We start from the raw sequence: 21,314 nt of genomic DNA, 5'->3' as shown, positions 1-21,314 counted from the left end.
CAAATATCTCTTGCAGGAGAACATCTATATATCCCTCCCTCTGCTTCCTTCTGACTTCCCCCTCTTCCTCCTAAATGAACAAGCAATATAACAAACAAAAGTGCAAAAGCCCCCCCCAAAGCGCTAATGTGAACTGTGTCTCCCGTCTCAGCTAGATGTCTGGGGTGACTGCATCTGGACAGTCTCGACTCTGACCAGTGTCAGCTTTGTCCACCAGGGGACGGAGAGCAAGCGATACAAGGCTGCATGCGGACATTTCTGTCTCTATCCTGTCGAGTGTCAGCCTTGTCCTCCAGGGGGCGGAGAGCAAGTGAGACAGAAAGAGTGCACCACTCCAGCTGCTAAACTGAACAATGAAATGCTAACTCTTCAAACTTCATTTTGGTAGGCTTGTTATATCTCATCTTGTTCCGTGTATATTATACACCAATTTAAAATGGTTATGTTGCTAATACTCTATGAAAGCTAGTGGATCCTCTTAGCTCAATGTAAAATTAGATAATGCTAATCAATGATTAGTATATTTGGGTGAAGTCTTGCCTTAGCACCAGCCATTTAACTGGCCTTACGTCTAGTGAATCACATCTACTCACATGTTACAGTACTAAAACCAATACTGATGTTGCTTCTAATACCAGCAATTCTGACTAGGTGTTTTATATTTGACTAGAAATAAGTACATTAATTAATATTTTTTAATGAATGATTAAGTAAATTACTTAATGGATGACAGATGTGTGACTGTTTTAATTTTTGCAGCAGCACATAAGAGTGGACTTACCAGATTTTGCTGACATAGCCAGTAAAACTGCTGGAATTTCTGAGACATGAGAAGTTGTGCGCTGCCCACAGCACTTCGGATCTTACCCAAAACTGAAAGCACAGGGATCCTAATGTTTTATTACATAATGATCTGTTTTATTACATAATGCCTATTCTTCCCAGTTTAGTCATTATAGGCAGGATAGGCAAGAGCATTCCGAAGTTCAGTTGCACAGAATCACTAAACAACTCTATGCAGAACACAGAAACCTTCTCAGTGCTTGTGGAGAAGGTAGTGCAGAGGGATGGCTCAGTGTAACAAGTTAGATACTGACTCCATCAAACAAAAATATGCCTTAAATCTAGGAAGATGTGTCCAGTGTGTGTGTGTGTGTGTGTGTGTGTGTGTGTGTGTGTGTGTGTGTGTGTGTGTGTTTGTGTGTGTGTATTTGGGAGCTATGTATGCTTTGTGTTGTACGGCCATGTACGAGGAAAGAGATCAGGTTCGGTGCACTCACTCTCTTCGGACAGGTCATGCTCCTCTGCCTCCCGCTCCATCTCCTTGCACCAGCCCTCCATGCGCTTACTCTCATTATGGAGCAGCTGCATGTACCAGGCTCCATCTCTGCGCATGGGCGATGCGCGACCTCCTTCGCCCACTTCTAGCGATGGCTCGGCCAGCCAGGGCTCGGGCTGCGGGCTGGGCGGCCCGCTTGGTGGCCTGTGCTCCTCCCGGTAGCTGAAGAGACCTTGCGTGCGCACGGTGCGCACGGCACTGTACTGTGTGGGCGTGCTGGGCTCAGAGTGCCGCTGGAAGCCACCGAACTGCAGGCCTTTGTCCTCCATTGAGGGGAAGCCCTCCAGTTCCATGTCCGCCTGCACTGCTGTGGTCACACTGTTGGAGCGCCTGAAGCGGCCATGCCTGAACATGAACGCAACGCAACTTTACAAATGCAGGGTGGGTGAAGCTAAAATATTACACTAGGACACAGTGTTGAATTATACTGTTAGGAGTCTCACAACTCCTAAATGCAAAAGAATAATAATAATAATACATCTGTAAATAAATAGAATAAATACAAATATAAATAAATGTATTATTTAAAAAAAGATCTGATGACAGCAAAAAGAATGAGGGGGTCAGTGGACACACCCCTCACTGCTCACCTCTTCTCGTCCTCCACTTGGACCCCCACTGAGTGGTACTGCGGCAGGCCTTTGCTCTCCATCTCAGAGTCTGTGGCTGCTTCCACCTAAAGAACAGAGCAGCAGAACAAATGAAAGGACAGGGGGCATGTTGGATGAAGGAAAACAGCCATCTGAATTGGCCTTTCTTCTGAACAGAGTAGGCAGCGGGCACAGGTGATGGTGCGGGTGGGGATGGATGACGGATGTGTGACTGGAGGTGTGTTGAAAGTCAGTGATCCTGAGAGAATACCTGCAGCTGTCTCGGGCTCAGGGCTGCTGCCACAACGTCTGCCTCACACTGCCTGAATCACACTAACCAGCTTCTCTTCCAGACAGCTCTCCTACCACCTTTCTGCCAATTAGAGAAGGTTCTGCTCCAAAATGCCTCCAATTCATACAAATGTGGAGAAATGCCATCTTTAAGATGACCTCACTAATTTAACTGTTGTTATGAGAAATATGGTTTTGGCTAATTTGTGTGATTTCTTGTTTTTTAAGATTTTATTACATTTCTTTATTGCCAATAAGCTTCAAGCAGTGTAAATACACTGTGAATCATTTATTCATATTAAAAATGATTTTGAATGAAATTATTAACCAAGTACAGCTGCATTCAGTTTGAAACACAAAATAACACTGGTAATAGCACCCTACCAATGAGAGATGAACATGGGAATGGCATTGGTGAGAGGGGAAAGCCTGGGGAGAAGGTGTGGAACGGATTATGATTTTTGTCACTTCTGCTGGATCTGTACAAAAAAAAAATAGAGAAGTCTTGATCACACAGATTTTGGCCATTCTTTTATCATTTGCATGCAATAAAATGACACACAATGAGCTTGCAAAAAGAGCAAGGGTAGGGTATTCCCATTTAAAGAAAGCAGTAAAAAATCATCCATCAAATTGCTAATCTACTGCAAATCACCACTGATACTAACTACTTTGCTAACATCCCCCCACTAATGTCCAGTCCTTCTGTTCAATGTGAGCTCTGGTATGGTGGGCAGTAGAGCAGCTGGTATGGTCTCAGAGGGAGTGGGGGGTGTGGGGGGGGTGGGGTAAAGCCTGCTAGCGTCATTAATCCTCGTAGTTCAGACTGAGCTCGGGTCACTCGGCCACTCTTCCCCTCCCCTCCGACGCAGCACGACTCCCATAGTGGCTCCTGATTTGCGCTGTGCTCCAGCTTGGTGGATGATTCACTCCTTGCCTAGCATGCTGCTGCCTCCGCCAGGCTCCCGCGCACACAGGGCCCAGTCAGTTAGCATGTGGGCTATAAATACACAGAGGTTGAATGGGGTTACCTGTATTCCAATGGAGGAGCGTGGGCTCTTGAGGTATTCCTCCGCTTTGGACACAAGTATGGCCTTGTCGCAGGTCTGCACAGATGTGTGGCTGCCCGCTGTCGCCAGCCGCCTTCCCTCCATGGCCAGCGTCACTGCCTTAGCACTGTCCAAACTGTCAGTGGAGTCATAGATGGCCCGTCCCAGGCTGTCAGTGGTCCAGAGGCCACCACGGGGCAGACGGCCCTCGTGGTAGGCGTCCTGCGTAGACTCAGTGCTGCTCTGTGCCGTCACAGAGATCAGTGGCTTGGTGGTGCTGCGGGGTGGTACTGGAGGGGGTGTCTTCTTGTAGCCAGGGGTGTATGTCACTGCCGTTTCTGGGCAAAGGGAGAACACAAAACCAAAAGCGATACAATTGTCAGATTGCAGGCATCACTTAATGGGGGACAAGAAGACATGTTCAGAAAAGACATTTTGATCGTCTTATAGGAAGTATGATGAGAACTTTGATAAAATGCATAAGAAGCACAATCAACAATGCTACACAAACTCCACAATATGAGAAGGCACCTTCCCAACCAGCACCACACACTGCATTCTAAGCTGCACCTTAACAGCGTGTCTTCTCTGTACTTGGGGTTTTCTGGGAAGTATAGTCCCTTTAAAGTGTAAATGAGAACATGATAGTAATCCACACAGATGGTGCCTAAAGTGAAATAAGTTTTAATGAGAGACAAGCCGACTTCAGAGGAAAGCTTCAAAGAATTTGCACAATTGGAAGTTTTTAATATACAGATTTGATGTATGTGTTTCCACTCAGACCTTCTAAGGCACATTTAACTATCTCTGGGTTAACTGTAGATGATTTAAGTCTAATTTCTCCAGTGTAGCAAATCAAATCACAAAATGAATTTGGAAGAATTCTGCATTACAGGTCTTTGCTTCTAACAGTGATCACATGTAAATTTGTGCCCTTAAGTCACATTTTTGCATAGAATTAAATTTCCTCAAGAAAAAAGAAAACCTCTCAATGAATCCACAAATGAGCAGTGCCATACAAGAGGGTTGTTAACAGAACTCATAACCTGTTCACTGAGAGTCCTCTACACATATGACTTCATTTTGAGTGATCCACATGTCTGACTAAAAATGCAAATAGAAAGATAAACAAAAATGCATGACAAACCTGAGGATGAGACAAAGAATGAAACAGAATAAAGCAAAGGGGGAGAGAAAGCAAATAAAATAGAAGCACCAATACAGAAGTAACTTGTATAACTGTTTTACCCCACAATGTTCATCAATGAACTACAAGCACGCTCATGAATGTTCATGCCTTATAACACTAATGGTGTTCAAGGCACAAAATTCAAGATGCTATACAAACTGAGCACTCCAGTGTGGAAATAATATAATTAACATATATAGGGAATGAAACAAAACCCAGTGGGACATTGTTATTGACATTTATAATTATATATGGGGTTCTACCCATGTGATAAATCTTAATCAGAACAAATGAAGGACTGGCTGCACCAAATATACATAGCAGCACTGAATCACCCACTATGTCAATTGCTTGTAATAAATCATTAAGAAATCAGTAGAAATAAACAGTGCTGTCAATAAGACATATATAAATAAAGAGGTCCAGCTGTAATACTGCAGCATTTCATCATGCTGTTACCTGGCTGATAAAGATTTCATACCAATTACACAGGAACCTGCAGTTCCAAATTTTGAAAGGTGAAGAATCTTAGAATATACTGATATTGGTTAATTACCCAGACCATTTTAATGTCCAAAACTCTGAAAAATACAAACTTTGGGGTTTAATCCAGAAATAATAATTATTTGACACATATGCATTTTGTTCTCCTGTAATAAGATGTGAAGCTGTAGAATGTATATGTTCTTGTTTTGTTATAAAAACTCTGAAAGAGTAATCTGATTTTAAAAAAAGTAAATATCAGATTTAAAAATCAGCGATATGAAGACCACTGTATGTTACCTAAAGATGTTAGCTCAAATGCTAATGTTATATGCTAAACGACAATAACTCTGTCCTACCTAACAGAAAAGCTGTTTGAAGCATCCCATTAAGCCCCTTTTCCGAGAATCTCGCCAGAGGCTAGCATAATTTTCTGCCATAAAGAAATCCCCACAGCAAGAAACTTAATTACTTCCCAGTATATAGCTACATTGCTTCCACTGACACAGCCTTAGATGGTAATCTGACAAAATGGCTTCATGAGATCACCAATAATCTCATGGCTTTAAATGTATAATCAATAAATATGTCTGTACATCTCATGCTTTGTCTTAGTCCAATGTGTTCAGACATATAAGACCCAATAGCACAGTTGTGACTTTAACCTGTGGCTAGAACCAGGCATAATAAGAATGCTTATAATTTTAACAAACTAGTTTAAAGGAACAGTTCATACAAAATAACAATTTTTGCAAATAGTTTGACTTTTTTCATTCAGTTGATCCTACATGCCAAAATTGTCAAAATTTTGCTTCCTTCCGTTTTTTCAGTTTTAACATACTAGCTTTGCGAACAATTAATAGAAGTGTTTTATCATTAATCTAAGTAATAGCATGGACAGTGAGTGGTTTACAAATTTGTTTAAAGTGAAACTACAGTATCATTCCCATTGTTTGTGATTCTGGTTGTCCAACTCTGGCTGCCCCCATTATGTTACAGCTTGCAGCTATGTGGTGAAGCTTTGTTCATTTTTATAAACAGTAAGTCCTACTGTGTCCTAAACGGCATTGGTGAGCCTGCATTACATTACTTAAACCTGCAGGCAGTTTGAGGAAAGCATATAAAGATTTGGGGATTTAGCATAATATTTTGCAAGGACAAGCTAGCACTCTTAGGACAAATGGATATGTTTTGGAAAGCTGCCTATTTTTAAGTAAATGTTATGTGATGTGTAAATGTGTAAGTATGATTTTGAGGTAACGCTTTCTACTGGGCAGCTCAGGGTATTAAACGAGTAACCGGAAGGTTGCCAATTCAAGCCCCGCCACCGAGTTGCCATGGTGGGGCCCCTGAGCAATCCCTTAATTGCTCAAATTGTATTCAGTCATAATTGTAAGTCGTTTTGGATAAAAGCATCACCTAAATGCTGTAAATGTAATGTAATGAAATTTCCTCTAAAGACTTTACCCTCTGAATTATTTACATGTAACCCCCCCCCCCCCCCAACTTATCTACCTCCAGTGAGATGTATGTCAATCTGTCTGCCACAACAAACCACAAAAGACCTCCCAACCCTCATTCAGCTGAGGAGAAAGACCATCAAACCTTTCTGATACTCAGATATGATCAAACTTTCAAACTCTTGGTTAATTTTTCCAAACTAAGAAGAAATGCCTGGAATATGCCAATGGTATAAATATCTACTTTATTACATTTGGTTTGTATGACCACAATAGCCCTTTGGACTATATAAACCTGGACTGGTTTGTTGGTTGATTTGTCTATTAATTTGTATTTCTGTATGTTTTTCCAAATTTCACATTGCATAATGAGATTATACCCTCCACAAAGCCTGTGTTAACACATTCTTGGATAGCTCATTTGGGTAAATATACCAAACAGCTTTATAGTAGTATCTTAGTGCGCAGAGCTCATAAACAGCCCTATATTTCCAACATACCTAGCTTTAACATTCAGTTGTTACGCAGGCCTTGGTTACTGCTGTATCTGTATCTGTTACTGCTTCGGCACTTGGAACAGAAGCCATGGCCATTTTTACTTGCTCCAAGTAGACATGTGACAACAGGGAAACAACTTCTATTTCTTTCTTTGTTTTCCTCGCATGGGATTGTACTGTTGCTCATCAGGTGCTGACAGTATGTGTGTATTAGAATGCGTTTCCATGCTCTCAGCATGCAAGGGCAGAGATTAGAAAACAAGCAACGTGCAGTGGATTCTCATGGATTTACCTGGGGTTGATGATGACAAGGAGGGTATACATGGGATTGATGATGACAAGGAGGGTATACATGGGATTGATGAAGACAAGGGGGGTATACATGGGATTATTAATGGAAAGGAGGGTATACATGGGATTGATGATGACAAGGAGCGTATACATGGGGTTGATGATGACAAGGAGGGTATACATGGGATTATTAATGGAAAGGAGGGTATACATGGGATTGATAATGACAAGGATGGTATACCTTGGACTGATAATGAGAGACTAAGATTACCCAAAGTGGATAATAGCAGGAAGGGTTAATCTGATTTAATAATGGCAGGTGTCATACCTAGGGTTCATAACAACATAGAAGGTTTACCTGGGGTAAACCTGGGGTTACCTGGGGTTGGTTCCTGTGTTCGTTCAACAGCGCAGGCAGTAGGGAGACGAAACTGGATCCCTGAAAGTAACAGTTGACAGTTATTAGAGGGGCTCGTGTCTATGAGACAATACAGACAATAAGACAACCCACCTTACTTCCCAAGGGTTCCTACTTTCCCAAGGTCAATGAACCACACTTGGAAATTTTCACATGGTATTGAATGGTACTTCAAATCTGACACCAGATTATAGTTACAAAAATGACCAATTTGCTGGATTTGCCCATTTAAATAATAGTTGTAATTTTTATAATCACTGGTGTCAGATTGTTAGTTTTTGCACATGAACAGACACATTGTTACATACATAATGAGAATCAAATATTTCATTATATGCAGAAGTATAAGAACAAGAAGGACTTATTCTGTAGTAGAACTGTATGTATGTAAAGAAATATGGAGAGGCATATTACTACAATAAATGCAAAACTGAGAAGACTGTAAAGGGAAATTTCACCAGCAAACACAATTCTTAATGCAGTTTTTGGCATATGTTTTAATGTAATCCCTTGTAGGGTGGACACGCTGTTCTCATCTTGTGTACTGAAGGGAAAAAAGCATGTTAATATCGCCTGGAATTAACAAAGTTCTCTCATGTTACAGATGAATAGATAAATAAGAATAGATAAGGTGGCACTTGTTTGATTGAGCCATTGGATTTCTCTGTGGTTTTCACCTCTGCTGTAATATGATACTAAATACAAGATGACCTGTTATTTCTAGGAAAAACAAAGTGTGTTGTATCTTGTGTATTGTGTTGTAGGCTATACATCCTTTAGTCTAATCCCATGGTCAAACATTTTTACATTAAGCAAACATTTTGTTTTCTTCAGATTTCATTTTCACCAGAGCATGTTAGTGCTCTCTACATCTGTGAATCATGGCCTTTCATTATGGCCTTATTGTTAATTATGACAATATTGTTAATATTTTTATTGTTAATCTTCCTGCAAACATACTTTATATGTATACTGATGATATTTACTGGTGCAATTTCCCTTTAACAACAAATGTGAAGTAAGTGATACAATGAAAGCTTTATACAGTTTAGCTAGTCTACCAAATGAACAAATGAATGAATTTTCACTATAAGGTAAATGCATGAGCGAATGTGCCAGCCAGAGTGCGAGGCACTGATATGCAATACACACATAATGCAAGGACACTCTCTACAAATAAAAAAGTGGCCTTTTCAACAAAGTTGATCTCCAAGGGACCATCTTGAGGGCTATTCACTTTTGAGTTAAATACTCATGAACTTCAGTCTATGGGCAACTTAAAAAAGGGTCACGTAAAAGTCAACTTTGTTCTTAAAACATGAAATTTCATGAAAATTAAACCAAACTTTTAATTATTAGAAACAAAATGCAAAAAAATCAAGCAGACAGTGCCTTTACTTTTCAAAAATATTGCTTCAACATGGAATTCAAGATCTTTTCTTGGTTTAAGACAGAAACAGTTCACAAAATAGATATGGCAAGTTAGAACCAACTAGTGGACTGAGGAAAAAATACATTGTTTACCAGACTGTATACTATAGACAGAGTGAGAGAGAGAAAGACAGAGAGAGAGTCCCAGAAAGACAGAAAGAGTGCTACAGCTTTGATTATACTGCAGGTTTTCATTGCCAGTGGGAAAGGCTGTAAGACAATGGCACAGAAGAACAAGTCATTGCTGCGTTCATGCCTGCTGGTATGACTACATACCAGATGAATCCAAAAGCAGTCCATTTTTTTTTAAATTTGGGAATTACGACAAAAATACTTTCTCTATGTAACCTACATAGAGATCCATTCCCTATACCGCTTTCTATGCCTTGGTCCAACCTGTTTACATGACAAATGAAAAAGACTTACAGTAAGACTTTATTCAGGTGAATAAGACCAGCATGAGCCCATAAAACCCAACCAATTTGGTTAACATTAGTTTAAATGACATTCTGCCAAAATCTAAAACTATATCTATAACTATATACAGTCATAGTCAAAAGTTTTGAGACTAGCACAAAGTTTGGTTTTCACAAAGTTTCTGCTTCAGTTTTTATGGTGGCAATTTGCATTAACTCTAGATTGTGCAAAGTCATTCCTTGCCATGAAATGAACATAAATCACAAAAATTACTGCATTCCAGCCACAGTATTTCAGCCCTGACACAAAATGGCCTGCTAACAATTTCAGTGATCTTGTTAGCTCAGGAGAAAGTGTTATCGAGGACAAGGCAGCTGATATCACATACAGTGGTGATGCCCCCATGAATGCAGAGTGAATTAACGTTTTCTGGAAATATCAGTGACAAATCAGTGCATACATTATGCTCCATTGAATACACACCTTTTATTCGAATGATTTTACTTTTTGAGATTTTTTCAGATGAAAGAAAACTAAACAAAGAAAACTTGAAAACTATAATTACTTTTCATTTTAATCAAACACAAAACTGAATAATGCTAATAAAATAATGCTAATAAAACACCCGATTAATAAAATATGATATCACTCTGACATGCTGATTAAAAGAGCAGACCATTTGCGTTAAAAATTTTGGGTCCATGGCCAGGAAACTCCCCAGATCTCAATCCTATTGAGAACCTGTGATCAATCATCAAAAAGAGGGTGAACAAACAAAAACACAGAAACTGATCAACTCTAAGTACTGCTTAGGCAAGAATGGGTTGTCATCATTCAAGATTTTACCCAGAAGCTGATATCCAGCATGCCAAGGAGAATTGCAGAAGTCTTAAGTCTTTCTTAAACTAGATGTATTTGTCAATAAAAAGTTAGAAAACTTATGAAATGCTTATAATTGTACTTATAATTGCACTACACGATATATACATTTCACAAAAAGCTATAAAAAAAAAACTAAACTTTGTGAAAACCAAAATTTGTCAGTCTCAACTTGTACTTAAAACTTATATATATATATATATATATATATATATATATATATATATATATATATATACTTTGAACTATAGCTATACACAAACTATATATCTATATACTTAAAACTATCATTGATACATGTTAAAAATCATCACAATGAAGCACATTTCTCCTAGTAGGGATTTAGCAAACAGTAGTAAAGTGCAGTGTCGTGTAACTGCTACTATGACTCTTCTGTGCCAATATGGGGCCTGAGAGTATACAGTATACTCAGTGCTGAGACTGATGCTGGTAGTCTGGGAATTTGATTAAAGAACTTTTATTTCTCTACCTGGTTATCCATAAAATAAACTCAGGTTGAGATCAACATAGAGTAAAAGTAAATTAAAAAGTCTTCACATTTTCTCCAGGTAAAAGCAATTATTTTGTGATTTTCTCACAGAAATTGACATTTAATGAAAACTGAAAACATATAAAACCCTTTTGTGCCGTCTCTTGTAAGAATGGCATTATGTGAAACATAACACATACAAAACACCACAGTAAGAGCCACAGTGTTGAGCTACATCACCGTGCTGGTAGTACATACGGCTCACAGAGAACACCAGGCGTGGAAGTCCAGTGGATGCGCTGGCTGAACCATTAGGCTTTTAGGCTGGGTAGTCCTTAACGTTTGGGCAAAACTCTCCCAAGGTGACATGTGAGATATGACTGACATGACTGACAAGTGACAGATGATGATTTCAATGCTACTGGAAAACATGATGACAGTGAGTGAGAATACTTAGTGGAATAAAGCACTATGCAAAGTATTGCTAAAATATAATTTACAGGAATGCTGAATAAATCCTCACACTGATTTAGTGTTTTAAGAATAGCCTTTTAATAAGCAAATAAATTAAACCTAAATTTCCAGGAAGCCCTTTCGGGAGGTTTTACACATGAGTTGGACTGAATTTGTATTTATTTTTTGTTATGATCTGACATGAATTCTTAGTGTGAAGACAGGTGATTCTTGACATAGAATGTCTACTGAGGTTTTTAAACATGGTTCAATTTCATAAATGTATAACCATAATCAATAAAATTGAAAAAACCCATTCTACCACCAACTGTTTGATATTTACAAACTTGTCACGTTCCTTCATATATCTGATGCCATTAAAATGTGTTTAATAACCATAATATAAATTAAAGCCACTTCTTTCAGTATCAGAGGATTTTGTATATTAGGTTCTCGAGAAATCTGTAGTGTGGGAGTACATGGACAAAGAGCTACCATGACAAACTAGGGCTAGCACTTTTGTTTTAATTCCATGGTCCCTTGGGCTTTGGCCCCATCTTGGTGATGTTATACTGTATTTGTGATGCTAAGTAATTAGTCAATATTCAGTGTTTATTGTTTCCAGATGCAGATCTTGGAAGGGTGGGCCAATTACACTTGACATGACCTAAAAAACACTCATTCAACATTTAGAAAGGCTCTTAGGCCCTCGTATGACAGGGAAACACACAACAAGCAAGATATCATACCTATTCAAAACTGATACCTCAAAGACCAAAATAAATGCCTGTAGTTTATCCCCCTCCCTACCCATACCAAAGTCTGGTGGACCCTGCAGTACAGGGCTGGCTACGACTAGCAAATGTTCTAGCCTCCCAGATAAATTCAGAAGCGTAGTAGGACACCACTTCATAAAGGTCAGTCCAGATCTTTAAAACTTTTCATTAAAAAGAAAAGAAGGCTGCCTGAAATAAACTATGATTTTTAATATAGGATTGCATAGATGGATACATTTAGATATCCATATCCATATAAAGTGGTAGTTTCTACCAGAACTGATAAAAATTACTGTAAGTACTGTTTGCATCCTTAAATGTGGATCATTTGTATTGACTATCAGACTCAAACCACAAGGGTGGAAATTTAAATCACATTTCATATTGAAATATTGTTTCCATCACATTGTTTCTATTATAGGAAAATACTGTAACCCTTTTTTGAGTTAAACAATTTCTGTAATACATTATGAATTACCGTTTCTTAATGATGAACCAGGACAGTGTAAGGTTTTGAACGTCAAGATTTTCTTGTATAAGTAGGGTGCAGTCACATTTAATTACTAACGTTATGTTTAAAATGTTTATTGACTGTAGAAAGTAGACGGTTATTGAAGTGAATCGTTACTTATTCAAGTGTATTAATGCAACCTTATCGTTAAGTTTAGTATGACCAGTGAGTTTCGCACGTTTTAAAGTTGTCGGCCATCTGAAAAGGGTCTAAGGAAGGAGAGGGAAGGTTGGCCAATTCAGAGCTTGAAAATCTAAGTAGTTCAGTACCATTGCAATATTGAGCTGTTACGTGACTGAATTGTTTGTTGTTTTCTGGACTTCTCTAGGCCTCACTATTTATAGCATTAATTGGCGGTCCTGACTTTCACTGTACCCTTATTTTTCAGGTGACAATGAGATAGAAGCATTCAAAAGACCATTATAAATTATAGACTTGCTAATTAAAACTGGCAGACATTCCCCTCATATGAAAGAAATTCAGTTTGTCTTATGCATACGAAAGATGAAACAGCATGACTTTCATTTGATTATGCGACTCAATTTACACGAGCGTGATATTAAATGATGTAAAATTCACCTGTCACATTGAATCTCTCAATCCTAATTAAATGAGTGTTATGTCTAGACCATAATGCTGCAAATTGGTTCCAAGCTTTGCAAGATTTTTTTGCACGTTCATGTATGAATGAAGGAAGAATGGACAGGTGGATGGATACATGAATGGATTAATGCAGTGTCAGGTGGGTGAGAAGAGGTAGGGATCTACAGTCTCTCCGGGACACATGTGGAGTGCAGTCCACCACAGCCCTTGTTGGCTCTGATGGGTGCGAAAATGTTTATTCCTACTGTCCACACCCAGGCAGAAATGTGTCAGTCACAACTCACACACTACTCCTGGGAGGGTGGTGACATGGTATTATAGGATATCTTTTTCTTTTTTGACCAACATACATATATACATACAGTGGTGATGCCCCCATGAATGCAGAGTGAATTAACGTTTTCTGGAAATATCAGTGACAACTCAGTGCATACATTATGCTCCAATGAATACACACCTTTTATTCGAGTGATTTTACTTTTTGAGATTTTTTCAGATGAAAGAAAACTAAACTAAGAAAACTTGAAAACTATAATTAATTTTCATTTGAATCAAACACAAAACAAGTAGGAAATTAAATAATGTGCTGAAGAATGCTAATAAAACACCTGATTAAAAAGTGAAGCAAGTGTTTTATTTTGCAACAAAGAAATCTGGCTGTTCATATATTTGTTTTATACTGCTTTATTTGCATAATGGGGAACCTTTAAGTGAAATATCCTTACGGTTGAAAGACATTCCGATATAGGCATTTTAAAAAATGTTTTCATCCTTTTTAAACCACTTGTTAAAACTAACTATCTATACCTATCTTAGGAAATAGGTCAAAAAGGCAATCAAGTTTAAACATATTTCAAAAGTATACTATAAAACCAGATTAAATGCTCTTCCCATTAGTTTGCACTGACACAGTTATTACATTGACTAATGTCGTCTAAAAAGTATGACTCGATCAAATCTTGAATGGATTGATTGTTTCTTTAAATTACCCCAATAATTTTGCCATGCGGCACATATTAAGAAACTATTCTTCCTTATTTTTATTGAGAAAGATGCAATGAGCTCATTTAATATATAGAACTTATTTAAAAGTGAGTTTCTCAAATAATGGTTTCAGTATAATGGTATAACGACAGGTGCAAGGTGAGGGGTTTAAACGCACTGGGGCCTTCAGCAACTGGGCCCCAAACAATTCAACTTGCTCCTTCCATCGGGCTTCACGCTAAGCATCTGTAATTCACAAATGTATCCTTTAACTTAGCATTATCTTAGGCACCCTGGCGTTTATGCCCCTCTTATTTATGTGCCTCTAGCAAATAGTTTCAAAAATGACATTCATTATTTGTAACTCTAAAATCCTAAAACCTGAAAGTAATTCCATTAAAATATATTGAACTATGTAATTTGTCAAAAACATGCACATCATATAGTAATTGTTCAGAGGAAAATTCCTATTTGAAAAGGAGCGTTAGGTAAATATTACATATATTTATTGTGATCCAAACAGGTAGCTTAATGTAAATGTTTAGGTTAACGTTATAGAAGGCTTTAAATTTTTATGTATTCTGTGGTGTACTGGTGGTAGTTGTGAAGATGTGAAGTAAATGTGAAGTAAAAGCAGAGTTCAAAATTAAAAAATGCAAGCAGTTGGGTGAACTAAAACACACAGGCTGCTCACTTCAGACTTTAAGTCTATTGTAGATGATTTCACTGAATGCAAGGCATTTTGTATGAACTGCTGTTGGATGAGTACCCTACTCTATATATATATCCTAATTACTACACTGTTACTATACATACTATTGTATCTTTGCTTTTGGGGATATCCTTGCTTCCAAAGTATCCATAATAAATTTAGCAATTTTCAGTCACCTTACAGCCTGTCCACACTAATCAAAGATCTAACAGAGAGATAATTAGTCCTTCCCTATAGCACTTTTACTTCAATATTGTACATAACTACTTTATTACATATACTGTTTCATATACTGTAGCTCATCTACAAAGACATGACAGTTTCATTTAATGATACTTTTTCAATACCCTTTTCATCAGTAGTAGGCTTGTGAAACATACATAGATGAAAACAAATGGGCAATGTTCTGAGTATATGGATTGTATAATCACAGCAAAATCAAAAGACAACATTTGTGCTTTATAGAAAAAAAAAATTTAAAGGAAAAAGTTTGTCAGCTCCATAAATGGCATGGATCAAACTGACCATAAAAAGCTAGTTTTGGTTATTTTGATAAAAATAAAAGTAAGAAATATGCTTATTGTTATAGAATATGGATGAAACTTAATTCAAGAATCTTACTTTGCCGATATCATTCTGGCTACACAGCCTAGTTCAAATAAAGTTCATATAACCTGTTTAATGATGTCAATAAAAACTACTGAGGTGATGGCAAAACAGGTAAAAAATGTAACAGTGAAAAATGATTTAGCAAATGGATGAACTGTACTTCACAGTGAAGGGGAAAAACATTTGCTAAACACACACATGAATACAAAGAATGAGCAGCAGACACAAATCAACCTTGTGGTGAATTCATTCTAAACAAAACTGCTCATTCACAGAACTCTGGCTAGCACTTGTAGTCGTGCATCTAAATGGGTTGATATTTGCTTTTCAAATGAAGCAGCAGCTAAAGAGATAGCTTTTTGAATCTTAACAATAAATTCTTAAATCTGGACCATAGATGACATGAAAAAGATGTTTTCAAAAGTGACAAAAATTATGTTTACAGTGCAGGCAGAGTAAATAACTGAAGGAGTGAAAACAATGCCCTGTTAGACCTACCGTACAGTCTACCCCCAGCTAACCTACAGGTGCCTAAAAAGGGAAGGGGGAAAAGAATGTGATAGCAGAATAAAAAATAAAAACAACAGTGGAAGAGACCAAGTCTAAACAATGCGCCTGAACCATGCATCGTGTATCATGTGTGCTTTTTCTGCAGTGCTGACATTTCATGAAACATTAGCTGCACCAACAAATAAAACTGCACATTTTATATATAACACAAAAATGAAATGAAATATGAAATATTCATTCAAAATCAACCTGTAAAGTTATTTTAAATGTACAGGTATAGCTATGATCCCCAGTGAAAGGTTGATGTCGAATAATTGACGAGTCAGCACAACCCATTACAATTTTTCTTGAAATTTCATTTTTATGATTAAATACATAAAGTACATATAATTAAAAGTTATTAATGAATTAAGTATCAACTGGAAGATGTTAAAATAGTTCATAAGAATTCCATTGTGGGGGAAAAAAAAATCTAAATCTTATTAAGTGATGAACTGAGTAGAATGTTCATTCTATATGTCACTGCAAGTGGCAATTAAAAAAAATCATATTACAATACATGTAATTACATGAAACAATAAAAACATAAATGAAAACAACCTATATAATAAACAACCACCTAAGGTTTTTAAGTTGAATGTTGCATTAAACGTATTCAGACGCCAAACAATTCTCTCATTTCAAATGAAACACAGCAGGGCTTTCTGAATACGTGTCTGAATAAATTAACACTAATCTGTACCAAAAAGTAAGAAGGTTTTGCATATTATTTTGCATAAGGTTCCTTGAAGAAAAGATTTTCTTGACACATCATTTCAAGGATGTGGATATGGAGTTTCATAAAAGATGTCATCTTTAAAAAAAATCTTGGTGTCTGATGTGGCACAATGACAAATCATCAGAATGTTTCTGAATGGACTGTTCCTGGTGGAATGTTCCATCATTTCCATTAGACTTTTTTGGTGACAAAATTGTAAAATGTTTACTATGAAATAATAAAGATCACAATAATGTTTTTTTTTTCTCAGTTTGATCTCCAATCCATGTCTAAATATATATCTTCAAATAGTATATGTTAACAAGTAAAAAACAAACAAAACAAATTTACTTGTGATCGATTATGAAGTGATTAATAGACTAAAGGCTAATGCTGCTAGCAAGACGCAAAAGACAACAACAAGCATAACACTGATTTACACCTCAATAAGCAAGCATTAATGGATTTAATGCTGTTGGATTCTATTCACAGCCAGAGTGATCTGTTTCAAAAGAACAGAAGTAACATTTTTCCTACTTCCTATATGTAAATCTTTGCTGGCCACTACCTATTTTAATTCTAATTTATAGTCGCATTAAAAATGGAAAATGTCTGATCTGTTGTTTCATATAAAACCAACTAAAGTCATTTCAAGCATATTTTACATACAAAAGCAGGTAACTTTAGTGTCCAATTAGACCTTCAACCAAAATGTAAAAAGTACCATCATAAAATTACCTATTTCAGTGGAAAGCAAAATGCAGAATGTAGACTTTAATAACACATTTTTTTAAAAATGTCTAACATTGCAAGTAGGAATTATCCAACAAACCACCCACACACATACAAAAACATACTGCTTCAAGTTCTTTCTTGTGTATTTTGAAGAAATTTAGAATAGGACATTGCACACAGTGTATTGTTGATATTGCACATCAATGTTTTGAACTAAATACCAGTTATAATTACAAGAATTTTAATTGTGGTCAGATTGCATTAGGAAATTAAAGAACAATAATGCTGTAAAGTAGAAAGAATTTTACTAAATGGAATACTAAATGGCAAACTCATGCGTTCAGAAAATTAAATAATTAAATGAGTTTTTTGAAAAACCTTTCATATAACATACATGGAATACATTACTGTATTTTTGGATTCACTTAAATTAGTTACAAATTTCAACTTTAGGCAGGTTTATCATTAGGTTATAACTGCATTTTAAATGTAATACAACAATTAAAATCAGAGAACCCCTCTGAATCCCATTAGTGAAACTAATTTTTGCACTTTTTTGCACTTGCTCTTAATTTTCTGTTAACAAAGTAAAAAAAAAAAAGAAAAACAAAGAAAACATGACAAGTAGAAATTTCTTAAATATGAATCAAGTTGTGACTGGATAAACAGTCCAATTAAAGATGCAAAAAACAAACAAGCAATACCATAAACAAACAAGCAATCAAATCACAGCACACTGTAGTTGGATTAGACAGGAAGTAATCAGAGGATCTGTGATAGTCAGGGCCCTATACATAATAGGCTTTTAAAACCTGTTTAGAGAGTCACTAGTAAAGGTGGTTGCAATGCAGTCACACAATAGGATAAATGAAAGACAATGGGAAATAGGATAAATGACAGGCAACCACCTCATTTACTCAGTGATTATGCAGGGTCAGCTTGTACAAACATGTCAGCCTTGAAACTGTGACTGTTAGTGGGGCTCTGAAAAGATTAGTCAATCATTGGCATACTTTTATATTGAGCTTATGGAAATAAAAAATACACAAATAGAAAATGGGATATTGAATAACTTGAGTAGAATTCAGTAAAAATACATTCATTCCTTCATTCATTTTCTAGTCATGACAGGGTGGCGCTTATCCCAGCAACACAGGGTGCATGGCGGGAAACAACCCTGGACAGAATGCCAATCACAGCGCAAGTAAAAATACATACAGGACTGATCGTAATTATTTAGCGTTTGCCCCCAAATAACCAATATATTAAAAATATAAATAGATTAAAAATATAAACATATTACAAATCTTCCCACACAGTGATGGGTTGATGTGGGAAATTGAATGTTAATGGCACATAAGTTGACAAAGTAGACAGCTTCCACAAAATATTATGTCGAAGTACCTTTTAGATTGTTCTAGACATTAAGAAGAAATAATATTTTACATTTCCATTAGATAACAGAATTTAATGGTTAACTGCAATAAAAAATATTCAGATCATAATGAAACATACATTTACAAGATGACAATAATTACATTACTGGTTTCATAACTGGCAATACCTGTAACAAAAAATTAGCAACCATGCATATACATTTTGAAATTATGATTCTTTTATTAATCTAATGGGATTTACCTCCCACCAACATAAATTCAAAGAGATATAAAGATAGAGAAATAAATAGAATGGAATGAGCTACATTTTAGCAAATGAATACCTTCAATCCTAATCTTAGCTGTCAATACCAGACCAACCCAGTTAGGCTCATACCACACTGTTTTGTACTGTCTCATAAGGCACATAAAACAATGTGGATATGTACTTTTCTCCAACTAAAGTCACAGTTGTGGGTGGTCATTTAAAGAGATTTTCACACAGAAAAGGGATAATTGTTTTGTGTAAGTAGGGCTGATACTCAGGTAAAATGTTAATCACAATAACCACAAAAATTATTATTGTCTTGATATTTTTAGGTAAATACAATTTGTGAACACATTCTTTGTTACAATCTTTTTTATGGCACACGTTTACACAAGTCACATCTGAATAATAATAATCTGAGTGATTACACATTTACAACCAATATTGTACCCTAGAACACACCAGTTACTCATGAAGACCAGAATGACCATTAATGGACCAATCTCATGCTTTAGGAAATGAGCCAATCTCATGCTTTAAAGTAAACTCTCACTATATTTAATAATTTGGTAAATAAGAAACAAGAAAGAACTTTAAATATAAATCAGTTTTTTTTTTAAAGTGCAAATAAATGGAAATTCTTACATGAAAAATGTAAAATGTAAATACATTTCTAACATAATGCTTTTGAATGTCAGTGTTTATACTGTGGTCCAGTTAGTGGGAGAAAGCATTTATTGTTACATGGTTATGGGAACATTACCGGATAACTTCTCATAACAGTTTGACCAGTAGTCCAATCGTACAAGTGGTGGTAGTCTTCTATACCTCTACATATGCACTGGTGTTGCCCATGTTTTTAGGGTATTATGCCTTTTATGACAGCCCTATGTGGTGGAAACAATTTTCAATTAGCATCTAAGATTGATTACAGTTATCTTAGTAAATGTAATGGATGGGCAGTCTAAGCTATATAGTTTAAATGGCTTTGAAATAGCTCTCCTATATTGCATTGGGCATTGGAATATAGCTAGTATGCTTATAAATTAACACTGAGCTCAAGAACCATCTGAACAGAGATACAGAGACACTCCAAATAATAAACAAAAATAAACACAAGTGTATTAGTGTATATTATTTTAGTCGAAACAAAAGTAATGATGTTTCTTACATCATGTCAAAGAAATATTTCACCAGTGGAACATCGCAAAAATGGAAACATATTGTAGTAGATAACCAATTACTTCTTTAAGTTGTGGAGAAAAAGCCTAACTCATGTTCTAATAGATCATAGATCATGGTCACATCATAGGCATTAGCTGGCAGCATCAAACACTGAGAAGCCTACCTCAGAAGTGGCAAGGCTGGCAACCAACTTGAAAGCAACATAAAAACTCTCATTCTTCTAGAATAAATTGCCAGAGCTTTTTGCTAGACCTCATTGGACAAGCACTCGAGGACAATGAAGGCACTTAACAGGCTGGAGTTCCTACAAACTCAGTTCAGAATGGTGATCTTATGTCCATTGCAAGACAAAAGGTGATGTATTATTTTACCCGGTATATAGAACCTACATAGTTTAACATTGCAGATATATTTCCTACAGCTAGTATTCAGGTTTGAAAGAGAAAAAAGTAGAACTAGTATTCAAGTACGTAATTCGCCTGAAAGTATCAGCAGTGGCAGGCTTCTAGCCTTCTCCATATACACTGGAAGTGCCCATTTTCATAAATGTTCCAAAGGACGTAAATGTCCTTTGGAAGTGGTGGTACCGGCATGTGATAGTTTGGCACACATAATACATTGGGAGCTGGCTACCTAATACACGTGGAGGGGTAAAGTTAAGGCATGAACATATGTGATATTATTATTACTTAACCATACAAATGTGAAAAAGCATTAGCACTGGATTGTCTGACTTGCTGGATTGTCTGACATGCAAAATAAAGCATAAAACACCCTTTTTACGGTCTTTCTATTAAGTTACAGAGAGAAAATAAAATTAATGTGGGTCTAGAAAATGAAATATTAGCACCAATAATTCTGACTTTTGAAACTCAATTCGCTGGCTGCAGGCTTCACAAAAGTATACACAGAGAGCTCATGATCATCACACACACACACACACACACACACACACAGCAGGTGAAATAAATATTGAATACGTCACCAATTTTCTAAGTAAATATATTTATA

The 21,314-nt window shown here is 36.5% G+C and overlaps 1 protein-coding gene across 1 annotated transcript in view; it reads right to left on the bottom strand.

Annotated features, from left to right (window-relative positions):
- Nucleotides 1-21,314, bottom strand: part of LOC113572239 (disks large-associated protein 2-like) — a 128,001-nt gene that overhangs the window by 7,448 nt on the left and 99,239 nt on the right. Inside the window, exons 6-9 of the mRNA XM_027001646.2 lie at nt 3,252-3,607; nt 1,930-2,015; nt 1,281-1,684; nt 782-873 (exon numbers count right to left, since the gene is read on the bottom strand). Coding sequence (XP_026857447.1) covers nt 782-873; nt 1,281-1,684; nt 1,930-2,015; nt 3,252-3,607 — 938 coding nt within the window. The remainder of the gene's footprint in view (nt 1-781; nt 874-1,280; nt 1,685-1,929; nt 2,016-3,251; nt 3,608-21,314) is intronic.

Source organism: Electrophorus electricus, chromosome 3 (genome assembly GCF_013358815.1).
Source record: "Electrophorus electricus isolate fEleEle1 chromosome 3, fEleEle1.pri, whole genome shotgun sequence".
NCBI lineage: Eukaryota > Metazoa > Chordata > Actinopteri > Gymnotiformes > Gymnotidae > Electrophorus > Electrophorus electricus.
The sequence above is the reverse complement of the archived record's forward strand: the minus strand, read 5'-3'. Positions and strand labels throughout refer to the sequence as shown.